At 42.6% G+C, this 22,027-nt stretch overlaps 2 protein-coding genes across 3 annotated transcripts in view; one reads left to right on the top strand and one right to left on the bottom strand.

Moving 5' to 3' along the window:
• LOC147010961 (polycystin family receptor for egg jelly-like) overlaps positions 1-22,027 on the bottom strand; it is a 179,844-nt gene that overhangs the window by 7,097 nt on the left and 150,720 nt on the right. The gene's annotated exons all lie outside the window — the stretch shown is intronic.
• On the top strand, positions 413-16,725 carry LOC147010962 (uncharacterized). Of its 2 annotated transcripts, none has more exons than XM_085860455.1 (3): positions 413-1,493; positions 14,335-14,510; positions 14,647-16,725. In XM_085860455.1, exon 3 carries the CDS (start codon positions 14,742-14,744, stop codon positions 15,819-15,821), a length of 1,080 nt encoding a protein of 359 aa, XP_085716581.1. In that variant the 5' UTR covers positions 413-1,493; positions 14,335-14,510; positions 14,647-14,741; the 3' UTR covers positions 15,822-16,725. The 2 variants fall into 2 exon arrangements, with proteins under 2 accessions (XP_085716581.1, XP_085716580.1); XM_085860454.1 differs by lacking the exon at positions 413-1,493 and adding an exon at positions 10,150-14,179.

The raw sequence follows: 22,027 nt of genomic DNA on the forward strand, positions 1-22,027 counted from the left end.
AAAACAAAACAAAACATTTTTTTTCAATCATATGCAGAATAAAGAAATGTAAAAAACTTCAATATAACCTAAAATGTAGGATGTTCAACTGGAGGTGGCAGAAACTCGGAAATTCCTCCAAGGTGCCGGCGATAACTCTCCTACTCATCACAAAAGACACCCTGGGATCTTTGATGCCGACCGCCCTGTATGCATAACACCAGGATAACAGTTTATAGCTTGTTAAAATTCAAACCCAGGCAAGGTAGCTCAGAGGTGAGCATGCATACCTCCGAGTGTGGGCTGAAGATGTGTCGTAAAAAACAGTTATTTCCTTATGTGTATCTCAGTTTTAGTATAAAGTAATCAAATGTGGTATTAGATATACGTTGTTTATATGATGATGATATCTCCCTTTCCTAATGTCTGTTCGAAAATTATCAACCCGTTTGACCCTATTTATTACCCTTTGAAACCGGCACGTTTTTGGAGGGAAAATGGGACCTCCCAGGCCCGAATTAACTCAGAGAGCTTGGGGTAAGAGGTCGCGTTGCAGTCATCCTGCCCACCAGGCTGAGTGGTGCCCAATGGTGAGAGAGAGTGGAGGGCCGTGACGTGTCATTGATGATGTACGAGCCGAGGGCAATAGAAAGTGTGGGTGAGTCGGGAAAGGGGAGGAGGTCACCCTGACCATGGCAAAAACAGCTGTGCCAGACTGCTCGTGTGAAGTACCAAGTCACGGGCTCATCTCTCCTCTCCTTGACCATGGGACATTCAGGAGAGACAGAACGTGTGAGAAGACAGCTTAAAGTGGCGCGTGAGAAATTCTGTTTGTGTGTTTATTGAGTCTATTATCAGTCTGACGTCCCACACACTCAGCACTTGTCCTTTCCCCTTGCGCCGCTGTCCAGGTCTGAACCCACCTCGCTCAGAAGTAATCGCCACACACCCGGGAGAAGACCCTCCGACCTCTCGTGGACGACTGCAGCAGGGAGGCTGACTGGCTGGAGGACCGACCGATAATCTAAAACGTGCCCTCGAACGATCCTGTCGCAGCTATTTTTGAAGGCTGTGCGAATGAGGAGCCAATAATCCGATAAAAATGCTCTGTAGGTATTCACGGATGGTCCCATTGGTGTGCAGACTCCTCCTTAAGTAGTCCTGTACAGCGAGGCGAGGACGCCGAAAATGACCTCCTTCATCCCCAAACTCAGTCACACGATGGAGCTCCGAGATTAACATGGGGTGCGGGTTTTTGGGGAGAGCTCTCCGGCCATGAACGTGGAGCTGGGCACCAAATGAGGGTCGCTATTTAGGGGAGCGCCAGGACTACTCAGATGACGCTGAACGGACCCCAGCGCATAGTTGTGCTTTTATCTACGTGCCAATCTGTTCCGACCTCAAGCATCCATCATGGTGGGTCATGCCCATTGTTCTTCGACATCCTCAATGGACAGCGGTGAGCGTCCAGGGTGCCGACCGTGGTCATGGTGCTTCACCGCGGCCGTGGAGAGGTGGGCGAAGTGCTGTGGTGTTTGTGATGAGAAGGTTGAAGCGTTTAGAGCAGTTTTGGTGAAGAGGTTGAGTGTAGGTTATTGTGGGGATTTTTATAAATGCGTTGTGGTGGTTGTATGAAGGTTGTAGTATTGTGGTTCGAATCCGGAGAAGGTTAAAATAAAATGTCTGTTGGGAAATGGCATGCAGTTTGAACAGGGTTCTGGCGTTAAATGCGAATGAGGCTGTCACTGTTACTATACTGACTGTTGCTTGCTTGCATGAGTGAAGGAGAGGTCATGTGTGTAAAGTAAAGTAAATCTAACAAAGGAATAGTAAATGGAATTAAAAACCTAACGAAAAGCCCTCGCAACGCATTTTGTCCCATCAACCCACCAAATATCATGGAAGGGCTATTTAAAATGGATACCATTGAAATAACTGTCTCAGGACCACTTTATGTTGTGTGCATTTGCTTTGAAGAGTGGAAATTTCACATAACCGCAACAGTATTTTATATATATCATTAATTTATTTTATTTTCATTGAAATACCTCCATTATTTAATAATAATAATAATAATAATAATGACAATAATAATATATATATATATATATACACATACACATATATGTTTAATTAATATTATTTACAGAATTTATCTCAATAAATTAATTATTCCAATTTTATATCAAATGCAATGCATTGAATGCAATCGGAACTTGCTTCCATGAAAACCAACTAAACTTAAATAAAAAGTGACGATGGAGTCTAAACACATTCTCACAAGACCTGATCAAACACTCAGTCAAATAACCCATTTAACATGATGAAAAAAAACCTCAGCACATTACACAAAATCATCCTTTACTGAACAAATTCTTGCAAGTATAAGTAGCTGTGAAGAAAAGTCATTTTAACCCATTTAAATTGGTACATTGCTACCTGGAAAGGTGTACATGACTCCAGGGAAACTGAAATCATCAACTTTATGATATACACTCGTGCTGAAACCATTCTGTCCAACTTGAACCAGATATGCAGCAACTATAACGTCAAGTATGATGCAACACATCCAGATATGGAGCAACTGTACAATCATTACCACTCCTGTTTGCAATCAGGCTATCTGGATAAATCTTGTAAAGCTGTCTATCAAAAAAATTATAGTTAACCACACTAATATTATCTATATAATGACATGTATGAGATAATATTTTAGCTAATCCTAATTTTTCTCCTTTATCACTTTCTGCATAAATCAAAATTCACAGAAAATAAGAAAAATATCCGTTAGTCGGGGCTGCATTTCCCACCCATGGGAATACCCTTAACCTGTTGAAACATTATCCCACAAAAAGACACAAAGTATTAAATAAAATTATCAGCATCCTTAAACTTCTGCTTATCAAAACAATGAAAACTTGAGTATTTCTTTTTTAGATAAGAATGCTCTATCAAACCTGGCAGATGAAAACTTATTAAAAGAGTTAAAAACCTTGTCAATCACTTTGAAGAGTGAATCCCTCACGAGTACTATATCCAAATTTGTATATAAAGTTGAAAAATCAAAAACTTGTGAGATTCGAACCCAGGCGAGACAGCTGAGAGTGAGCATGTGTACCTCTCGGTTATCCTGCCGTGATCTGGCGATTCATTGCTGTTCGGGGAGGAGGAGCACAGGGGGAGGGGTAGGCAGCACCTGGGGAGGGGAAGGCAGTGCAAGAGGAGGAGTAGGCAGTGCAAGCAGTGCTGGATTAACCATTAGGCAGACAAAGCATGTGCCTTGGGGCCAGCCAAAAATTCAGGCCAAAAATTATTTTCACATTAAATATTTGTCTTTTTTTGTATTAAATATTTTGTTCTTGAATCAGTTCATCTTTTGTCTGGGGTTCCATTTCCATGAGCCCGAGATCTAATTTAAAATTTTCAGGCCAATTTCTAAAATTTCAAAATGTGCCTTAGGGCCAGCCGAGGCTTAATCCGGCACTGAGTGCAAGGGGATGAAGGCAGCAGGAGGAGAGGAGTACGCAACGTGAGGGGAGGCAAAGGCAGTGCGAGGGGAAGAGAAGGCAGCATGAGGAGGAGGAAGCATGAGGGAAAGGAGAGGGGAGGGAGAGGCAGTGTGAAGGGAGGGAGAGGCAGCATGAGGGGAGGGGAAGGCAGAGCGAGGGGAGGGGAAGATAGAGCGAGGGGAGAGGAAGGCAGTGTGAGGGGAGGGAAAGGCAGAGTGAGGGGAGGGGAAGGCAGAGCGAGGGGAGAGGAGGGCAGTGTGAGGGGAGGGGAAGGCAGAGCGAGGGGAGAGGAAGGCAGTGTGAGGGGAGGAGAAGGCAGCATGAGGAGGAGGAGGAAGCATGAGGGAAAGGAGAGGGGAGGGAGAGGCAGTGTGAAGGGAGGGAGAGGCAGTGTAAGGGGAGGGAGAGGCAGCGTGAGGGGAGGGGAAGGCAGCGTGAGGGGAGGGAGAGGCAGCGTGAGGGGAGGGGAAGGCAGAGCAAGGGGAGGGGAAGATAGAGCGAGGGGAGAGGAAGGCAGTGTGAGGGGAGGGGAAGGCGGAGCGAGGGGAGAGGAAGGCAGTGTGAGGGGAGGGGAAGGCAGAGTGAGGGGAAGGGAAGGCAGAGCAAGGGGAGAGGAAGGCAGTATGAGGGGTGGGGAAGGCAGTGCGAGGGGAGGGGGAGGGAAGGCAACATAAGGGGAGGGTAGGCAGCGTACCAGGGCATGACTTGGGCGATAAAACGCGCCCAAACAGCAACATTTTATTTTTAACCACCGTGTTCTCTGCAAAACCAGGCAGGAGAATTTAACAATTAAAACCCATACTGTCTACCTGGCAAAGGGCTCCCTGTATGCATGCTCCCAACACATACATATTTCTCCAATCTACTCGCACGAAGGCACGCACAAACTCCACCACGTCCAACATCCATGTTTGCTGTGTATGTATGTATCTTTGTTTTCAGTCAAATGCCAGCTTAATTTATTAAATGATACATTGTAGAAACTATGAGTGCATTCACATTAATATTTTGTCATGAAAGCAAATCGCAAAGAACAGGAAAAAGCAAACTGCGTATGCATTTGCCAAAAAAAAGAAGAACCCCTGTCGACTCGATTGTCATTGATTGTAAATGCAGGTTAGAGAGCACAGCGTTGCACCAAATGAAGTTCCACTTTCTGCACATTCCCTAATCTTTTTAACCACAACAGAATTGTCTGAAGAGTAGAAAAAGTTAAGTTTAATGCGTTTGCTTAAATAAATACACGTAGTTTTAAAAATTGCTAATTTGTTAAAATTTTCAGATTTCACTCCAGATTTCGACACTTATTTAGTCCTTCAGAGCCGATTTTCAAATCAGATATAATATTTTGATTATACACTTTAACTAGAAGGGCACTCGGTAGAGTGCATACCTCAACCATGCAATGCCTGATCCATGAGAACATATTGGGCCCAATACATTTTTGAAATATCATGCTCCAGTATATATCGTTTTTGGCCCTATCTTTCAATGGTGAAGAATCACTCAAAAAATTATCGGATCCAGATCCCAATCTTCACCAAAATGGAATCACTTCTTCCTTGTCACACACTCAATATGTCCACCAATTTTCATCTGAATCGTCCCCAACTTTTTGAGACATCGTGCTATATATCATTTTTGTCCTCATCTCTCAATGGTGAAGAAGTGCTTAAAAAATTTGAGTAGTCGGATCCGGATCCGGATCTTCACCAAAATCTAATCAGTTCGTCCTTGTCACACACGCAACCTGTCCACCAAATTTCATTTGAATCGTCCACAACTTTTTGAGATATCCTGCACACAATCAGAGAAACAAACAGACAGGGGTGAAAACAACCTCCTTCCACCTTCGGTGGCATGTAGGCCATCAGCCGTAAGCTGTATCGTTCCACTCATCGGGGGGGGGGGGGGGTAGACAAAACCTTGATAATATGATAGTTTATATCCAAATACATACGTATCCAAAAGTTCTCCACTCAAATAGCTGCAGTTATTGTGTATTTTCATCTCGAAAATCGATGCATTCCCCGCGCTCTCTCATTTGAATTTTCTTCACTCGGATCACATGTGGGTCACGTGATGCCTCGACAGCCAATAGATCGGCTGACATTGTATGCAAATTACGTCAGACTGTCATGTGACCAGCTAAGTTGTCCAAGATGGCAGCTTCCTGCAGGGAGGAAATCACCGGCAGCTGATCGGCGATTTATCGGTAATTTTTGATGAATATGACCAGTGAAGACGCTCCCCAGTGTATTATTCACCAGGACAATGTAGCGAACGAAGAAGTCAAACGTTTTACGTCTGTAAGATGGGATAAATGGAGAGAAAGTGTCAACAAATGGCTCGTCTTAGACTGTCACGAACGACGTTTAGCCGAGAGTGCCGGCGCGGGAGGACCAACTTCGATCATGGGCCGATTGTACCCGGAGTGCTGGTGTAAAGATTTCGAGCTTCATGGGGAGGGCAGACACACCTACCCTGAACGAGGAAAAGATTCCACAATGAACTGGGGAAAACGAAGCAGAATGTGTCATCCCCTCCTGAAAAAGATGAATTGTAACAATTCTGGAAACTAATTTATGAAGATTGAAAAGAACAGAATAAGGAGGTGGAATGGATCTGAAACCTATGAGAGAAGAAGCAACATCTCAAGGAAATGCTCCCAGTAATAATTGATGCAGAAAAGATAAGACAACAACTTGCAAAGATGGCAAACTTCAAAAGCCCTGGCCCAGACGGGATCCAGAACTTCTGGCTAAGGTAATTTGATGCCCTCCACGTTCACTATGCTCGAACATTCAATGAACTTATCCAAGTGGATAAGGAAATGGATAATTGAATGGCTCACAGAAGGCAACACTTCCCTCATTCCAAAATCGAAATAAATCAAACCACCTCACAAATACCGGCCAATAACTTGACGATGAACAACATAAAACTTTGAACAGGAACCATCACAGAAATGATGTACCACCACCGGATACAACAAGGAGGCTGAGAGGCGGAACAGGAGGGCTGCAATAGAGAATGTTATGGAACAAGAGACCACTTACTACTAAACAAGACAATACTCAAAAATTGCAACACAAGAAGAACCAAACTGGCTACAGACTGGATAGCGATAGACTATAAATATACCATCAGAGATGGGGAATCCCCCGCCATTGAATGAAAAAGGTCATACATATTCCAGATAATGAGGGAGGTGAATTGGAAACAAGACACCATTTGGTCATCATCTCGAAAAAGTTCCCCAGGGGTGAGGAACGTCGTCACCAAAAATAATTGAAATCAGATAAGCGGTTTTCCATTGATTACAAAAAACATTTTTTTTAAGATCGCTGCCCCAGTCGGCCATCTTGGATCCGGCCACGCCCAAAATCAATAGGTTGTTCCTTTTCAGGTGGTACATGTGTGACCCAAATTTCAAATCGATATGGCGAACAGTTTATGAGTTATCGCACTCACAGCTATAAATGTTGACGCCCGGACGGACGGACGGACAGCCGGGACGACCTGGGTGACAACAATATCCCCCTTCCGCCACGCAGCGGGGGATAAAAAATCTTTTGACAGTGTCCCACATTCATCTATATCTATAAAACTGAGGATGTGTGTGGGTATGGTCGTTATGCATTTCCACAAACTACAACTGATTCCATTCAAATTTGGTACGATTATGGCTTTTGGTCCAACTTAGGTCATGGGCTATAAATTTCTTTTCCATAACACTTCCGATATTCGAAAAAATCGATAAATTGATATCCCTTATGGGATTTTCCATTCAAATCCACTCAAGTTTAAGGCCTACGGGGGACGCAGATTTCCACTTTGCCCCGGGTGCCTTTACCTCCGCTACGCCACTGGCGAAAAATCCCTGATTGCAGAACAAATCGATAATTAATTTCACTCTTGCACTTCCCACTCGACTCCCCAAATAAGCTTAAATGCAATTTATTTTTAATTACTCGCCCTCCCTACCTTTTCTGCTGCATTCACTGCATTTGTGTATTATGCTTGTGGTGCACGCAAGAAATTTAAGGTGTTAATTAACGTTAAGATGACAAAATCGATCCCGTGCATGCAGTTAATTAACACTAATTAACGTTAAGATGACGAAATCGATCCAGTGATGCAGTTCACGCCGTGCACGCGTGCAAGCTTTTTGTGCATGACCTCATTACGCGTGTCCTATTGGTTGCTCAAGGTCATTGCCCTTAGCTTTACTTTTGCACCGACCACTCACGTGTGGTTTGGGATGCAACTCATTTGTCATTGGTCGGGCTATGCCGAGGAAAAACGTGTCACATTTTCTCCTGTTCCGCTATTGTCCGGTCACATCTTTAGTGCTGTCGACTACCGATTATCCTTTTTTCCTGTGATTGTGCTTCTGCTGTTTCCCGTTCTGACGTCGTTTCTTAAACGTTCGGAAGAACAATCCTGAGCTCGGATGATTTTCAAAATCCCTCTAATCGTGTAGTGCACCGCTATTTCTTGCCACTACCTGTCCTCGATCCTGCTCTCTTCCCGCCGTCTGATACCTTACTTCCCATTTTCCAGCTTTCTGTGGATCGGTTAAAAGTTGCCTCACTACCTTTAAAACTTTTCTGCCTTTCTGGCAAGCCAGGCGAATACAACATAGTTCGCCTGCGACAAACGTTGCTTAGGGTCTTGCATCCGGATTGTTGTGTGGTCCAGCCAGACTGTTCTTCCTCTGTCAGACAGCTTAACACTTCCCCTTGGCGATGGACGTGCAGATCACGTTAAGAACCCTTTAAATAATGCTGCTACGTTAGGCATTTTCACCGGCTAAACCACAGAAAGCGGGTTCGACACTGCATGGTCCTTATAGCTCAAGTCGTTTGTCCTTGACCTCCAACACCATGTGCGTATGTACGGGGTCCTCTTTGTTGTCGCATCAGTCGAGCGCGTCCACGCAAATCAGACCTCCGGGAGGCGTGAGAGAGGAGGGCATGAGCGATTTAATTGTGGGGTTGTTGCACAAATCTCTTACGATAACTACTCAGAACGAATACCCACGCGGTCTGCTGCTATCATCATTTTGGGCGTTCTGCCTTACTGCAACCCGGTTTGGCAGAGCTCTCAGTTGGGACGATGACTGCGATTGGTAAAAAAAAAACAGTCCCAGTTGTGGCCTACATTGCCCATCCAGTCAGGGGACTTTCTGTGTTCATAATGAGACAGAGCTGCACCTGTGCAATAATTAGTTAACATGCGCCCCCTATACCCACTCGATGCTCCTGCTCTCACGTCTTCTGAGGCTGTTTGTGGTAGCGGTCTTTTCTTTTCGTCTTTTCAAGCGCCGTCTTTTCGGCACAAGAAGTTGTTCCTTCTGCATAACTCTGTTGGCTGATTGGGAAAGAAGGGTGGGCTTAACAGTAACAGTAACAGTAACTAACCATAACTCCGTCGTCTCTGTGGTTTTCCTGGTGCAAAATGGTTATCCTTTAGAAACAACCTGTCAGACACAAGCCTCCACCACTTTCCTAAAGTAGCTTTTCCTGCGTGCACTTTCACCACATCGCTATTTCGCATTGCAAGGGAGATGTCTTGAGCCCTCAATTACCATCTAACGTAGGCAAAAATGGCCTTTTGAGTTTTTGTTTCAGTAGCTGCCTTTTAATGACTCCCCACGGCTTTCCAAAGTGCAGCGCTACTTCGTCTTGTGTGAAAGGACTCACTGCGACTTCTCGCCAACTCCCGTTTTGCCCGGAAGTACTCACCTAAACGCTCCTTCCATTTACGGCCCTCGGTGGACCCATACAGGTATGAATTTAACCATAGAAGAATCATAGTACAGTAGAATTTATTTCACCTTCAAATCTTTCGCTATTTCAGGTGCCCATCAAACAGCCGTCCACAATCAGAATGCCCTCTCAGTTGCAAGTTCGCCAAGAGAACAATTCCGCCATTCTGAAAACCTAACTCATCTTTTGCGTGTTATTTCCCCCTTTTATCCGCCTGTCAATACATCATTTCACCCTACGTTTTCTACGGTACCATACAGGTCCGGATCGAAGAGTCTTTACGCGGTTTAGGGCCGTCAATTATGAGGTAGTAAGCGTTTAACTGTTTAGTGGTGGAGCTACGCTTATTGTGGCTTTCAGCAGCTATTCAGGAAATTTGCAAGAAATCCCGAGCAACGCTGGGCTTTACTGCTAGTGGATGATAAATTGCATGCAAAAGTATAAAATAAATCCCCAAATAATCAAGCTGATTGAGAAAGCTTTCGATCTTTAGAATACCACACTAATCCTGGAAGGTTTTTTTTTTAATCTACAATATCGACAATTTTATCCACATCAAATGTTCTACAAAAAAAGATCGATATACCAGGAGTGAACAAATTAATGACGTGGGATCTTCCAAGGAGACAGCCTTCCCCCCTCCCGTTTTGCCTTGATCTGGATCCACTAAGTAACCTCGTGAATGAGCAAGGACATGAATATACTCTAACATCCAATAAAAGAACATCCAAAGAAACAAGAAAGGTGACACATTTACTGTACATGGATGATTTAAAACTCTTTGCACTGAATGACAAAACATGAGCATTAACAACTCAAATTAGTGAAACGGTACTCTGATGACATCCAAATGGAATTTGGCCTAGATAAGTGTGCCAAGTGCATATTCGTGCAAGGTCAACTAACAAAAATGAGCAACATCAAAATCCACCTTGACACCACAAGACATTAACTGGACAACACAGAATCTTACAAATATCTTGGAGTAGAAGAGGGCCACCAAATTTGTCATTAAAAATGGACAAAACAATTACCAATGAAATATCTGCATAGAACAAGGCTGATCTTGAAATCATACCTCTCCTCAAGGAACAAAACTAAAGCCATAGTATCAGTGTTCCAATACAGCTGCGGAATAGCAAACTGGCCACAAGCATAAATCAAAAAACGACACATCAAAACAAGAAAATTCCTTACTATCCACAAAACTCATTGCATCCCAAGAATATACATGCCGAGGAAAGAAGGAGGTGGCTGCCTCATGGAACTCAAACAAGTGTACAGAGCGGCAACTGTAGGACTAGCAGAGTGCTGTACACAAAAAGTTCAGCAGATCACCATATAAAAGCATGAATACAACAAACCAGAAAAGGTATCTCTCACTCACCTTGCAAAAAAAACTCTGAAAAGCAGATGCGAATAGAAGATGTCATACACCAAACCGAAACAGCAACAAATACAGTCCCAACAATTGCAAAAAAGACAAAATAAATATTCAAGATGGTATCAACAGACATATAGTGACAACCGGGAGAAAGACCAAAGAGCAGGGAAATATATAAAAACCTAGAACAACAATATTCAATGTCATGATGTCGTCAGATATGCCTCTGCCCACATTATTTCATCATTATACATAGTCCGTGAGCCAGACAAGATATCGGTACCATCTGGGGGCACCAAACGAAACTTATTTTTTATTGACGGTGGAACCCATATACTTCACAAAAATGCATGATGGACATTTCAAACTAACAGCTTAAGTTTTTTATAGCATAATTAATGTTTTTGCACAAAATACGCAAAATGTACAATTTTGTCATCCATGTTTTAATGCTTAAATGGCTGGACAGGCCAAATAAAAATAAATTTTCATCATGAAGTTGTGTTGTGTGTGTCTGAAAGTGATTATACTTAAGGAATATATCAAATATATTGCAATAACATAAAAATGTGATTGTAATTTCTCTTTGCGTCCTAATCTCTGCGACATCGATAATTGCGCAATATTGATCAATAGCATAAATATTTACTGCTAATGGACATGATAACATTTATTGAGAATTTCTTCATATTTGATTAAGTTATTAAGATGAAATAACCTCTAGTTTATTATACTAACATCCATAGTCAAGTTTGTTTTGCAGTCGACAGCTTTTCTTCATCTCACCGATCTTCAATATCAAGTAAGACTATTTTATTCCTAAGTTATTTTATACCTTGTTGATCTTAAATTTGATAACCTTACTTAAGTCATAGTTAATGTGTATTTCAGCTGTAGCAAAATTGGAAATTATTCAAGGATCCAGAGAATAAAATGATAATAGAGTGGATACATTTATATGACAATAGTGTACTTAACCAGTTTTTATATCTTTTCAGGTGACTCTGTGACTGTATGGAGGTAACACTCTACAATGATACATGATGGACTCACCAAAGAAAAAACAGAAAATGCAATCATTGAAAGAAATCATTATTTGTTCCAAGCAGACTTCAGAATCTGAACTGACCAAACCCAGAGACGATAAATCTGTTGGTGTATTACTCCATGCAGCCAACTTACAGAATTTTGGGCCCATCCTGAAACTTAAAGAAGATGAATACGGCGAAAGGTTGTTCTACCACAGAGACTGTAGATCTGATTTTAGACACAAGAAAATTCTTCAGAAGTTCCAAGAACCTGACTCTGAGCCGGAATGTTCCACCAAAAGGAGAAAATCTTCTCGTGCTCCTTCAACGACATCTCGTGTCTTAGACCCTGTATGCATCTTCTGTGAGAAGGAAAGCAAATATGTGGCTGGTTCGAACACCAGGGAAACACTCCTACAGTCCAGAGAACTCAGGTCAGATGAAACAGTGAGAAGTGTTGCTCAGGCCAAATTGGATCAGAGAATACTTGCCATCACATCCAGAGAGTTGGTTGCTGCCGAGGCTCATTACCATAAATCATGTTACTGCAAATACACCCGTGGAGCAATGGAGAAAACATCAAAAGTCACTGAAGATGATGACGCTTATCTGGCAGCAGAGCGGGAGGCCTACCTTCTTCTGTTCAAGCATGTGCGCAAGACATTATTTGTTCAACTTGAAGTTGTCAGAATGATGGAACTGACTGAAAAGTTGTTGAATTTCCTGTACGAACTTGGCATCAATGATGTGAAACCCTCTACGAAGAAACATATTCGCCAGAAGCCAGAATGTGAATTCAAGAAGTCACTTCATTTCGTCTCTGATGATAAAGGAAAACTTCTTGTATATCCAGATGGCCTTTCCTTGGAGCAGGTAGTGGTCAAAATGATGAAGGCCGAAGAACAACTCCAGGATGCAAAGTACTCAGATGATATTGAGAACATTGTTAAACTTTCTGCGAACCACTTGAGTGGACAAATTAAAAACATGAAAGAAAAGCCTTGGCCTCCACACCTTGCTGAACTGAAATCTGGCTATACTGAATTGCCAGAATCTTTAAAGATGTTTCTGAAACTGCTACTTCATGGAACAGAACAAGATGGAACGCAGAAGGTGGAACGAGTTGTCCAATCGGTAGGTCAGGATTGTATCTATGCTGTCAGTAGAGGAAAAGTCATCCCTGCTAAACACATATTGCTACCATGGGGTGTTAAGTCACTGACGAAATGTTGAGCTCATCAAAATGCTCAATCGCCTTGGCCATGGTGTTTCCTACTCCAAGCTGGAAGAAATAGACACTGCATTGTGCCTTCAAAAGCAGATGAAAGAAGCAGACTGAGGTATAGTTCTACCATCATCTTCCCATCCTTGCATTCCCTCCTCACTTGCCTATGACAACATAGTAAGGCTTGAAGAAACTTTAAGTGGTGGAGGCACATCACATAGAGTGAATGGGATCATGATACAGCCACAGGTTCACACAGCCCAACCTCAAGAAACTGAGGCTCAGTTTCTCACCAGGAAAGAGCATAGTGTAACTGCTGTTCCACTAGATATTCCAGAGTACAATGCTGGAAATAGACTGGGTCCACCAGTCTTGAAACCCCAGGTAATAGATCTGCAATCTGTGAGGGATATTGCGATGCGAAGAAACCTGTTATGGTCTCTGACTCGTCTCTCAGATACCAAGGATCAGTCAGTCAGTTCCTGGACAGGTTTCAATATGCAGATAAGTGGCAACACAATTGTCCACAAAGACACTGTAGGCTATCTTCCAATGATAAATGCCCCAGCTACACAGTTGTCAACAGTTCACCATGTGTTGATTCAGGTCATGAAGATAAAGATAGAGCTTGACTTGGATGAGATTGTCTGTGTATTTGATCAAGCTCTGTATGCGAAAGCTATGGAAATCAAATGGAAGAATGGTGAAATCTTCCAGAGTGTCATAATACGCATGGGGACTTTCCATACCTTGTGTAATCTCATGTCCATCATTGGGAAAAGGTTTGCCTCTGCTGGCCTGAGAGATCTTGCTGTGGAATCAGGGGTCATAGCAGAAGGTTCTATCACCTCCGTACTTGAAGGAAGGCACTACAATCGAGGAGTCCATCTCTACAAACTTCTGTATGAAGCGCTGCTTAGATTAGCGTGGAAAGGATTCTATCTCTGGCTTGCAGAACACCACAGTGAGGACGGAAGACACATAGAAGAGACTATTACAGCCATGAGAACCTTATGTGCTGATGTGAGCCAAGACACACTGGAATCAGTTCTACCAAATGATTCTGTGTCAGTCATCCTCACCCGCTTCTTGGAATATCTTGACCACCTACACCACAACCAAGGCCAACTAGCGTCCTTCTGGGCCTCCTTTCTTGATCTGTTGGACATCATGCGAGATCTGATTAGAGCATCACGTGAAGGAAACTGGCTTCTTCATCTCTCTGGCATCAACAGGATGATACCATGGTGCTTTGCATACGACAAACAAAATTACGCCAGGTGCATGTTTATCATTATTTGTATTATTGGGCGGCTGTCTAACTCCCTGAAATGTTGAATAAAGTTTAATATCAAGTATCAATCACTCCAGTATAATTGGAGTGTTAAATAATGGCTTTGGAGTGAATAAGTTTGAACTACTTTTCTGTTTTCAGGTACCTCTCTGTGTACTATTGTGATATGACTATGCTGCCAGAGACACATCCACAGGTTCACAAACACATGCTAGATGGAGGGTTTTCGGTGCAGTTGAGCCACACCAACACATTCGGACGGATCCCAGTTGATCAGACGAACGAGGAAACTGTCAACAAGGACACCCAGACCACTGGTAAAATCTATCAAATGTCTCAGGAATGAACAACATCTCAACATTACACAGATGTTCAACAAACTGACATAAAATATGTGAAATACTCCTTTGATATCCAATCCATACTAAACGGAATCCTTTTCAAATTTTACAGGTGGTATCAAAGGGTTCTCACTCAATCCTGGCGCAGTAACCCGCTACTATCTGACGGCAGAATACCGCAGCTCTTGCCTTTAGCATCTCCGCAAGATGACCGATGTCTCCGATGGTGCTGCTACTCACCATGATCTGACACCCTCTCGCAGAAAGAAAGATGAGGATGCTGTACAGGCTCTTGAAGACCTTCTGGAAGCCAATTGGACGAATCCGTTTCAAGAAGGAGAAACAGACCACATGAATATCTCCATCGGTGCTACTGCATCTCCGGACGTGTCATTTCATCTCCTGTCAGCCCAAAAGAAAGGTGAAGAAGCTCGTCAGAAGTTCCAGGAGAGTCGTTTGGAAACAGGAGAAAACTTTCATGAGAGACTTCCTAGGCTGAATCTCAAGACGTTTGACACTACCAAAAGTCGTAAAATGAAATCATCAAGTAAAGAAGTCATCCTGAAAAGTGACAACAAGTTATTTCATCATATGATACTTGGTGCTTCGTCGAGAAAACTTAGCATGAAGGATGTTCTAAAACATCCTCTGGGTCCCATCCCCTGGTCCTTAGCCAACACAGATGGGACACCAAAGGAAACGAACAAGGCAGCACTGGCAAGAAAATTAGAGGCTAAAGCAGCACCTGCTGAAGATATAGAAAGACCATCTGCCTGTATCATTGATGGCATGAGTGTTGTACAAAAGCTGAAGGGTGACAAGCTCACCTTTGAAGAACGAGCAGACCATATGCTTGCCTCTGTACTGAGGATTGGCGTTGGGAGCGAACGCATTGATGTGGTCTTTGATGTGTATCAACAGCTGTCCATCAAGGGAGCCGAGAGGACCTCGAGGGGTGTGGAAACTGGGATACGCTTCACCAATATTATTCCTGGTCACAAGATTCAGCAATGGCGACGTCTCTTGTCATGTGGTGCCATGTGGTGGTCATGTGGTGCCAGTAAGACGAAACTGATCAGTTTCATTGCCAGCCAGTGGAAAAAACCGAATATGAGAGTAAAACTGGGAGGAAAAACTCTGTATGTCACAGGTGATAACCTTTGCTTCAGGCTCACACGGGACAATGTGATTGAAGAAGATGAACTGAAAACATCCCAGGAAGAAGCAGACACCAGAGGCATCTTCCGCGCCAAATATGCAGCTCCACTGGTATTTTCTGGTAACTGAGGATACTGACATCCTTCTTCTCTGTCTGGCCTTCCACAAATAAATTAACTGCAGCGTGTATGTGAAATGTGGTACAGCTACTCGAACAAGGTACATCAGCATCTCAAAAGTGTCAGCTGCCCTCGGACATGGCGTGTGTGCTTCTCTGCTCGGCTTACATTCATTCACAGGATGTGACACAGTCAGTGCTTTTAGTGGTCGCGGTAAGCTCACTGCACTTAAACTGTTGATGCCACATGATCACTTCAGAGATGTATTAGCAAAACTGGGAAAAGAATGGCAGCTCATTGATGAAATTATTAAGGTCTTGGAAGAATTCACATGTCGTCTCTACGTAAGCCAGTCAGAAATCTGTGATGTGAATGAGATGCGATATGAACTGTTCCGTGTAAAAGATGGAAACGTAGAATCTGGACAGTTGCCCCCTTGCCAAAACTGTCTGCATCTACATGCAACGAGGGCCAACTATCAGGCTGCCATCTGGCACAGAGCATTGCAGGCAGACCCAGAAGTCCCAAGTCCGCTGGAGAACAAAGTCTGGTCCTTGGGTGATGACGGAGAACTTGTTATCAACTGGATGACAGCTGCACCAGCACCAGACACAGTCTTGGAGTTCCTGTCTTGCAAATGCAAGAAGTCATGCAAGTTGCCCACCTGCCAGTATATGGTGAATGGACTGCACTGTACTCAGGCCTGCTTACCGCAGGAATGTGAGAACATGAAAGACGAGGAGGTCCATGCTGAGTAGAAAGAGGGATCTGATGGTTCGGACAGTGACAGCGATAGTGACACAATATAAATAATCAATATCATTTGGTGTGATTCAATTCATGTAATTCTCTCCAGTGGTACATCCCATGGAAATGGAATTGTGTTTTTCATATTGTTGGTGTCAATAAATACTTGCGAGTACACAATGTGTTTGTTCTTATGTCAGAAAAGATGACGTTTTTCTGAGTAGACCCCACCTATGTTTAAAAGGCTCTACTGAGCTTTAGCTGTGAGTCGCAGATGTCCATCATGGTGCATTGAGTCACAGATACATTTCGCTATCAGAAAATCACAATAAAGTTTGGTGCCCCCAGGTGGTACTAATTGGTCAAAATCAGGCGACTGGCTCACGGACTAACATACTTGTACCAAGTTTGATTTACGAGGTGTGTTCAAAAAGTATCCAACCTTAATTTTTCGTGCGTAAACAAATGAAGCTAGGGAGGCGTGGTTTGGTGCACGCATGTAGGCGATCCTAATCCGTATGCGTGAATATTTTCCCGCCTGCAGAAGCTGTCAGTCGCCGACAGACCGCCGATGAGTGAGGAAGTGTAAGCGAGCGCCGTCGGATTTTCGTTTTTGACAAAATGACGGAAAAACTTGAACAACGCTACTGCATCAAATTTTGTGTAAATCTTGGCGATTCCCAAGTGGAAACGATCCGCAAGATTCAACAGGTCTTCGGGAACGAAGCAATGGGCACCACACAGATAAAAGAGTGGTACAACCGCTTCAAAGATGGTCGCACATCAGTGGAAAGTGAAGCACGTTCTGGTAGGCCCTCAACATCCCGAAATGAGATCGTCATTGACCAGGTGAGGACCCTGCTGATGCAGGATCGTCGAATCACGATCAGAGAACTTGCAGACGAGGCGGGCATCAGCATTGGATCCGTTCATTCCATTGTGACTGAGGATTTGGGCTTAAGGAGAATCTCAGCGAAGTTCGTGCCAAAGCTGCTAACAATCGAGGAGAAGCAACTCCATTTGGAGATGGCACAGGACATGCTGGAGACTGTGAACAGCGATCCCAACTTCTTCAGCACAGTGATCACTGGCGATGAGACCACAGTGATCCGTCATTTTGTCAAAAACTAAAATCCGACGGCGTTCACTTACACTTCCTCACTCATCGGCGGTCTGTCGGCGACTAACAGCTTCTGCAGGCGGGAAAATATTAACGCATACGGATTAGGATCGCCCACATACGTGCACCAAACCACACCTCCCTAGCTTCATTTGTTTATGCACGAAAAATTAAGGTTGGATACTATTTGAACACACCTCGTATAGCCTTGAACCCAGATTAAAAAATTGAAATAATTCTGGCTGCCAGACCATGCATCCGATCTGGTTGAAATCTAAAAAAATATATTCCACATGTCTACTATATCATAACTGTGGTGTTTCACATCGATTTATAAAGCGGTTCAAGAGAAAGATTTTTTGAAAGAATTTCATTCAAACCAATATGGCTACCAGACCATGTGACCTATTAATTATTTGTGAACACCCTGGTATTCCCAAGGCTTGGGGAACATGTAAGTTAAGTTTCCCCTCGATCTGTCAAGCCATTCTTGAGAAGATTTTAAAATGTTTATTCTTCCAAAAATCATAGCTGCAAAACCATATAACCTTTGGTGTCATAGATGGAGATCTTTTTGTTCCTCATGCCTGTAAAGTTTCCAATTTTTCATACCTGTAAAGTTTCACCTCAATCTGTTCAGCCATGACAGAGAAGAAGATTTTTTGAAGGTTTTATGTTCAAAACAATATGGTTGCCGAATGACGTGGCCTATGATGTCATCAAATTTTTTTGGCAATTATAATTTTGCCCGAGATGACTCTCAAAAATTTTCATACTGATCGGACGAATAAAGTGTTTGACATATGCAATTTTGACGTCATCATGAGGCCATGTGTAACATGTAACAAATCGTCTGACATCATAGTTATCAAAAAAACATTTTACAAAAGTAATCACATATATGGTGAAATTTCGATGGTGAGACAAAAAAAACCATGCCGCCCCATTTCGATACAACCCCGCTTCGATCGGATACCTGAACCACGACGTCTTTATCAAATCAAATTCAGAATGGGTGGCTGATCACATCTTTGGAGTTTCGTGTTGATCGGATAAGTCTTTTTGTCCAACATGGCTACGAGACCATGTGACCGATGATGTTGAAATTTTCAACCAATATTCCCCATGCTGAGTCTATCAGACTAAAAAAAAAACATTTTTTCTGAAACTGCTTAGCCTTTCGATGCGAGACTTTTTAGTGATGATCCAATACTGTTGCTGCAAATATTTTATTTAACAATAACCTTATCAGCCACATGATCTGGCAGCCATGTTGGTTTTCAGGTAATAATTAAACAATTATTTCCCTGAAACCGTTTAACCTATCAATACTCGACTTTGCAGGAATGGTCCACTGCCCTTGCTGCATACATTTGACTTAAAAATGACATCATCAATCACGTGGTGTGGCAGCCACATCGGTTTCAAGAAAAATTTTTTTTTCAGGATGCAAACTTTTTTTTCAGAATGTTATCAATGCAAAACTTTGCAGTTTTGATCCACTGCCCTTGCTCTATGTAATGCAACATGTTTCACATTGATCTGTTAAGCGGTTTTTGAGAAGAAAAAAACGTTAAAAATTTTTTTGGCATTCAAACTAACATGGCTGCCAAACCACGTGATCTATGGCATTGAAAATTTGGAGTCTGCCCATGACTTGGTACAGGATCACGTGTGTGAAGTTTAGTTTTGATCAAATAAGGTTGGATTTTCTGTCCAATATGGCTGCCACGCCACATGACCTATGATGTCATCATTTCCACACTGTATGCAGCTATAGTGTTCGATGATACTTGGTAAATTTTGCTTCGAGTGGATAAGTGGTTCCAGAGAAAACATGATTTAACATTTTTTCTTCATTCCAATATGGCCGCCACACCACGTGACATCAATTATTCTTAATCATCCTAGTATCGTCAAGGCATGGTGAACAGGTGTGTTAAGTTTCCTCTCAATCTGTCCAGCCATTCTGGAGAACATTTTTGTAGGTTTTCAGGTAAATCCAATATGGCTACCAGACCATGTGACCTATGACATTATAGTTAACAAACTTTATTCACAATGGCTAGTTGATCATTTTTGTGCAGTTTCACTTTGATCTTTAAAGGGGTTTTTGAGAAGATTTTTTTTCTTTTTTTAAACAAACCAACATATCTGCCAAACCACATGACTGATGACATAATAAAAAAAATTCTGTCACCAAATCTATCCCTCGATGAACCTCACAAATATTCATACTGATCGAATGCAGCATTCTCCGTGTCGAATTTTGATTGGGATACCACTTCACCGATTAATTCATAGTCAAATCACACTTATTCTCCATGCAGAGTAGTTGCCAGATGCCGAGTTTCAATTTTTTCCATGGTAAGGTTTAGGAGATACAGACGGCCAAAGTTTTTTTTTCCCATTTTTCCAACATGGCTGCCACTCCCATGTGACCCATGACATCATAATTATCATTGGAAAATTCCGCATGAGGAGTCGCATCTATGGTGAAAATTTTGTGTGAATCGGATAAGCGATTGCAGAGAAAACCGAAAATTTGTATGGATGTACGTACATACGGATGGAGGGACGACCTGAAAACAAAGCCACCGGTGACCATCGCCGGAGGCATTAAAAGAGTTGGACATATTGGGGATAGATAAAGAAGGATCACTGGAATGGCGAAGAAGAGGTCAGCTCAATTGTGATAGAGAATGAATCATCATAAATGCCCAAGACCAAGGACACCACCTGAATGGCTTTTTTTTTAAATGGTAGGATTGAGTCAATCAGACAGGTGAGCGTTTTGCAAGGTAGAAGCAGAAGGTACGAACCACCTCCCATCGGGATGTTACAAAAACTCATGTCAGATCAGCTGTACACCCAAAGTCACAAGAAGGTATGTAGAGAAATCCACTGGCACATCTGCAGACACTTCAATATCGCAGTTCCACAAAACTCATGGAAACATGAACCAAAAGCAAACATTGAAAACAAGGAAATAACGCTCACGGTCGACCCGATCATCTCATCCAACGTGAGCATGGAAAGCAAAGCACTGCGACCGGACATAGTACTGAGATACAAAAAGGAAAAGAAGGCATTGCTAATTGAGGTTTCAGTGCCTTGTGATTTTGGTCTACGTAATGCAGAAATCAAGAAAATGAATATATATATATTATATATATATATATATATATATATATATATATATATATATATATTATATATATATATATATATATATATATATATATATATATATATATATATATATATATATATATATATATATATATCAAGACTTCAAGAATGAAGTGAAAAGATCCTGGAAGTTGAAGAGTGCCAAAATTGCACCTGTGATAACTGGAGCAACGGGAATGATAAAGAACCTTACAAAGGTCCTGCAAACCATGCCTGGGAACATTACTATAAACAAACTACAGTTGGAGGATGTCTGGGGATCAGGGACGATCCTGAAAAGAGCCCTTGGGATAAAACCTTGAGAAGTACACAACCCTTTTTTTTTTCATACACAACTTCACAACTTAGGCCATGAATCACGATTCTTCACTGAAACAAAGGTGGATACTTTGAGTCCTGGGTGGGCTCCGTTCTACCTTCTGAAATCCGAATTATGGAGATAACAATCAACGACACGCGCGCGCGCGCACACGCGCACACGCGCACACGCACACACGCGCACACGCGCACACGCACACACGCGCACACACACACACACACACGCACACACGCACGCACGCACGCACGCACGCACGCACGCACGCACACACACACACACACACACACACACACACACACACACACACACACACACACACACACACACACACACACACACACACACACTATGTATGTATGTATGTGCCATAATACATGATACAATACGGTTATATGGTCCATAATAGCAGTGGGCCATAATAGTAGCATGTTCAGTTAACAATAGTATTTTTGTTCAGAATGAGCACGGGAGGTGAGACTACTGTATACACTCTACCAAGTTGCATTCTACCTTGTTCTTTTGTTTCAAGTTGTTTTACCAGTTATGTTATTTTCCCGTCTCTTCCCACCCCTTTATTTCTTGTGAATAAATATTTTGTTAATGCGAACCTTATGAACAAATCTTGTGAATAAATCTTTGTGAGAAATCTCACACACTCACTGTCTCTCTCCAAAAGGACCGTCTGGAAAACTTCCCATCTACTTTCATAACAATCCTCTTATTAAAGTTCAGTCTCTCAAAGATTGGGTCTCACTATCAGCTATGATCTTTTGTGGGAAAACCACATTATAAAGTTAGCCTCCAAAGCCAGTCACATCCTTCTTTGTGCAAAGTCCTT

Source organism: Eptatretus burgeri, chromosome 16 (genome assembly GCF_056783735.1).
Source record: "Eptatretus burgeri isolate ZD-2024b chromosome 16, Ebu_testis_v1, whole genome shotgun sequence".
Classification (NCBI taxonomy): domain Eukaryota; kingdom Metazoa; phylum Chordata; class Myxini; order Myxiniformes; family Myxinidae; genus Eptatretus; species Eptatretus burgeri.

Excerpts from the sequence above, each read along its gene's own strand:
- LOC147010962 (XM_085860454.1), top strand. The coding sequence starts at position 13,134 with ATGATACAGCCACAGGTTCACACAGCCCAACCTCAAGAAACTGAGGCT. Across the intron at positions 14,180-14,334 it reads GACAAACAAAATTACGCCAG|GTACCTCTCTGTGTACTATT; the intron begins GTGCATGTTTAT and ends TTCTGTTTTCAG. Across the intron at positions 14,511-14,646 it reads CAAGGACACCCAGACCACTG|GTGGTATCAAAGGGTTCTCA; the intron begins GTAAAATCTATC and ends CAAATTTTACAG.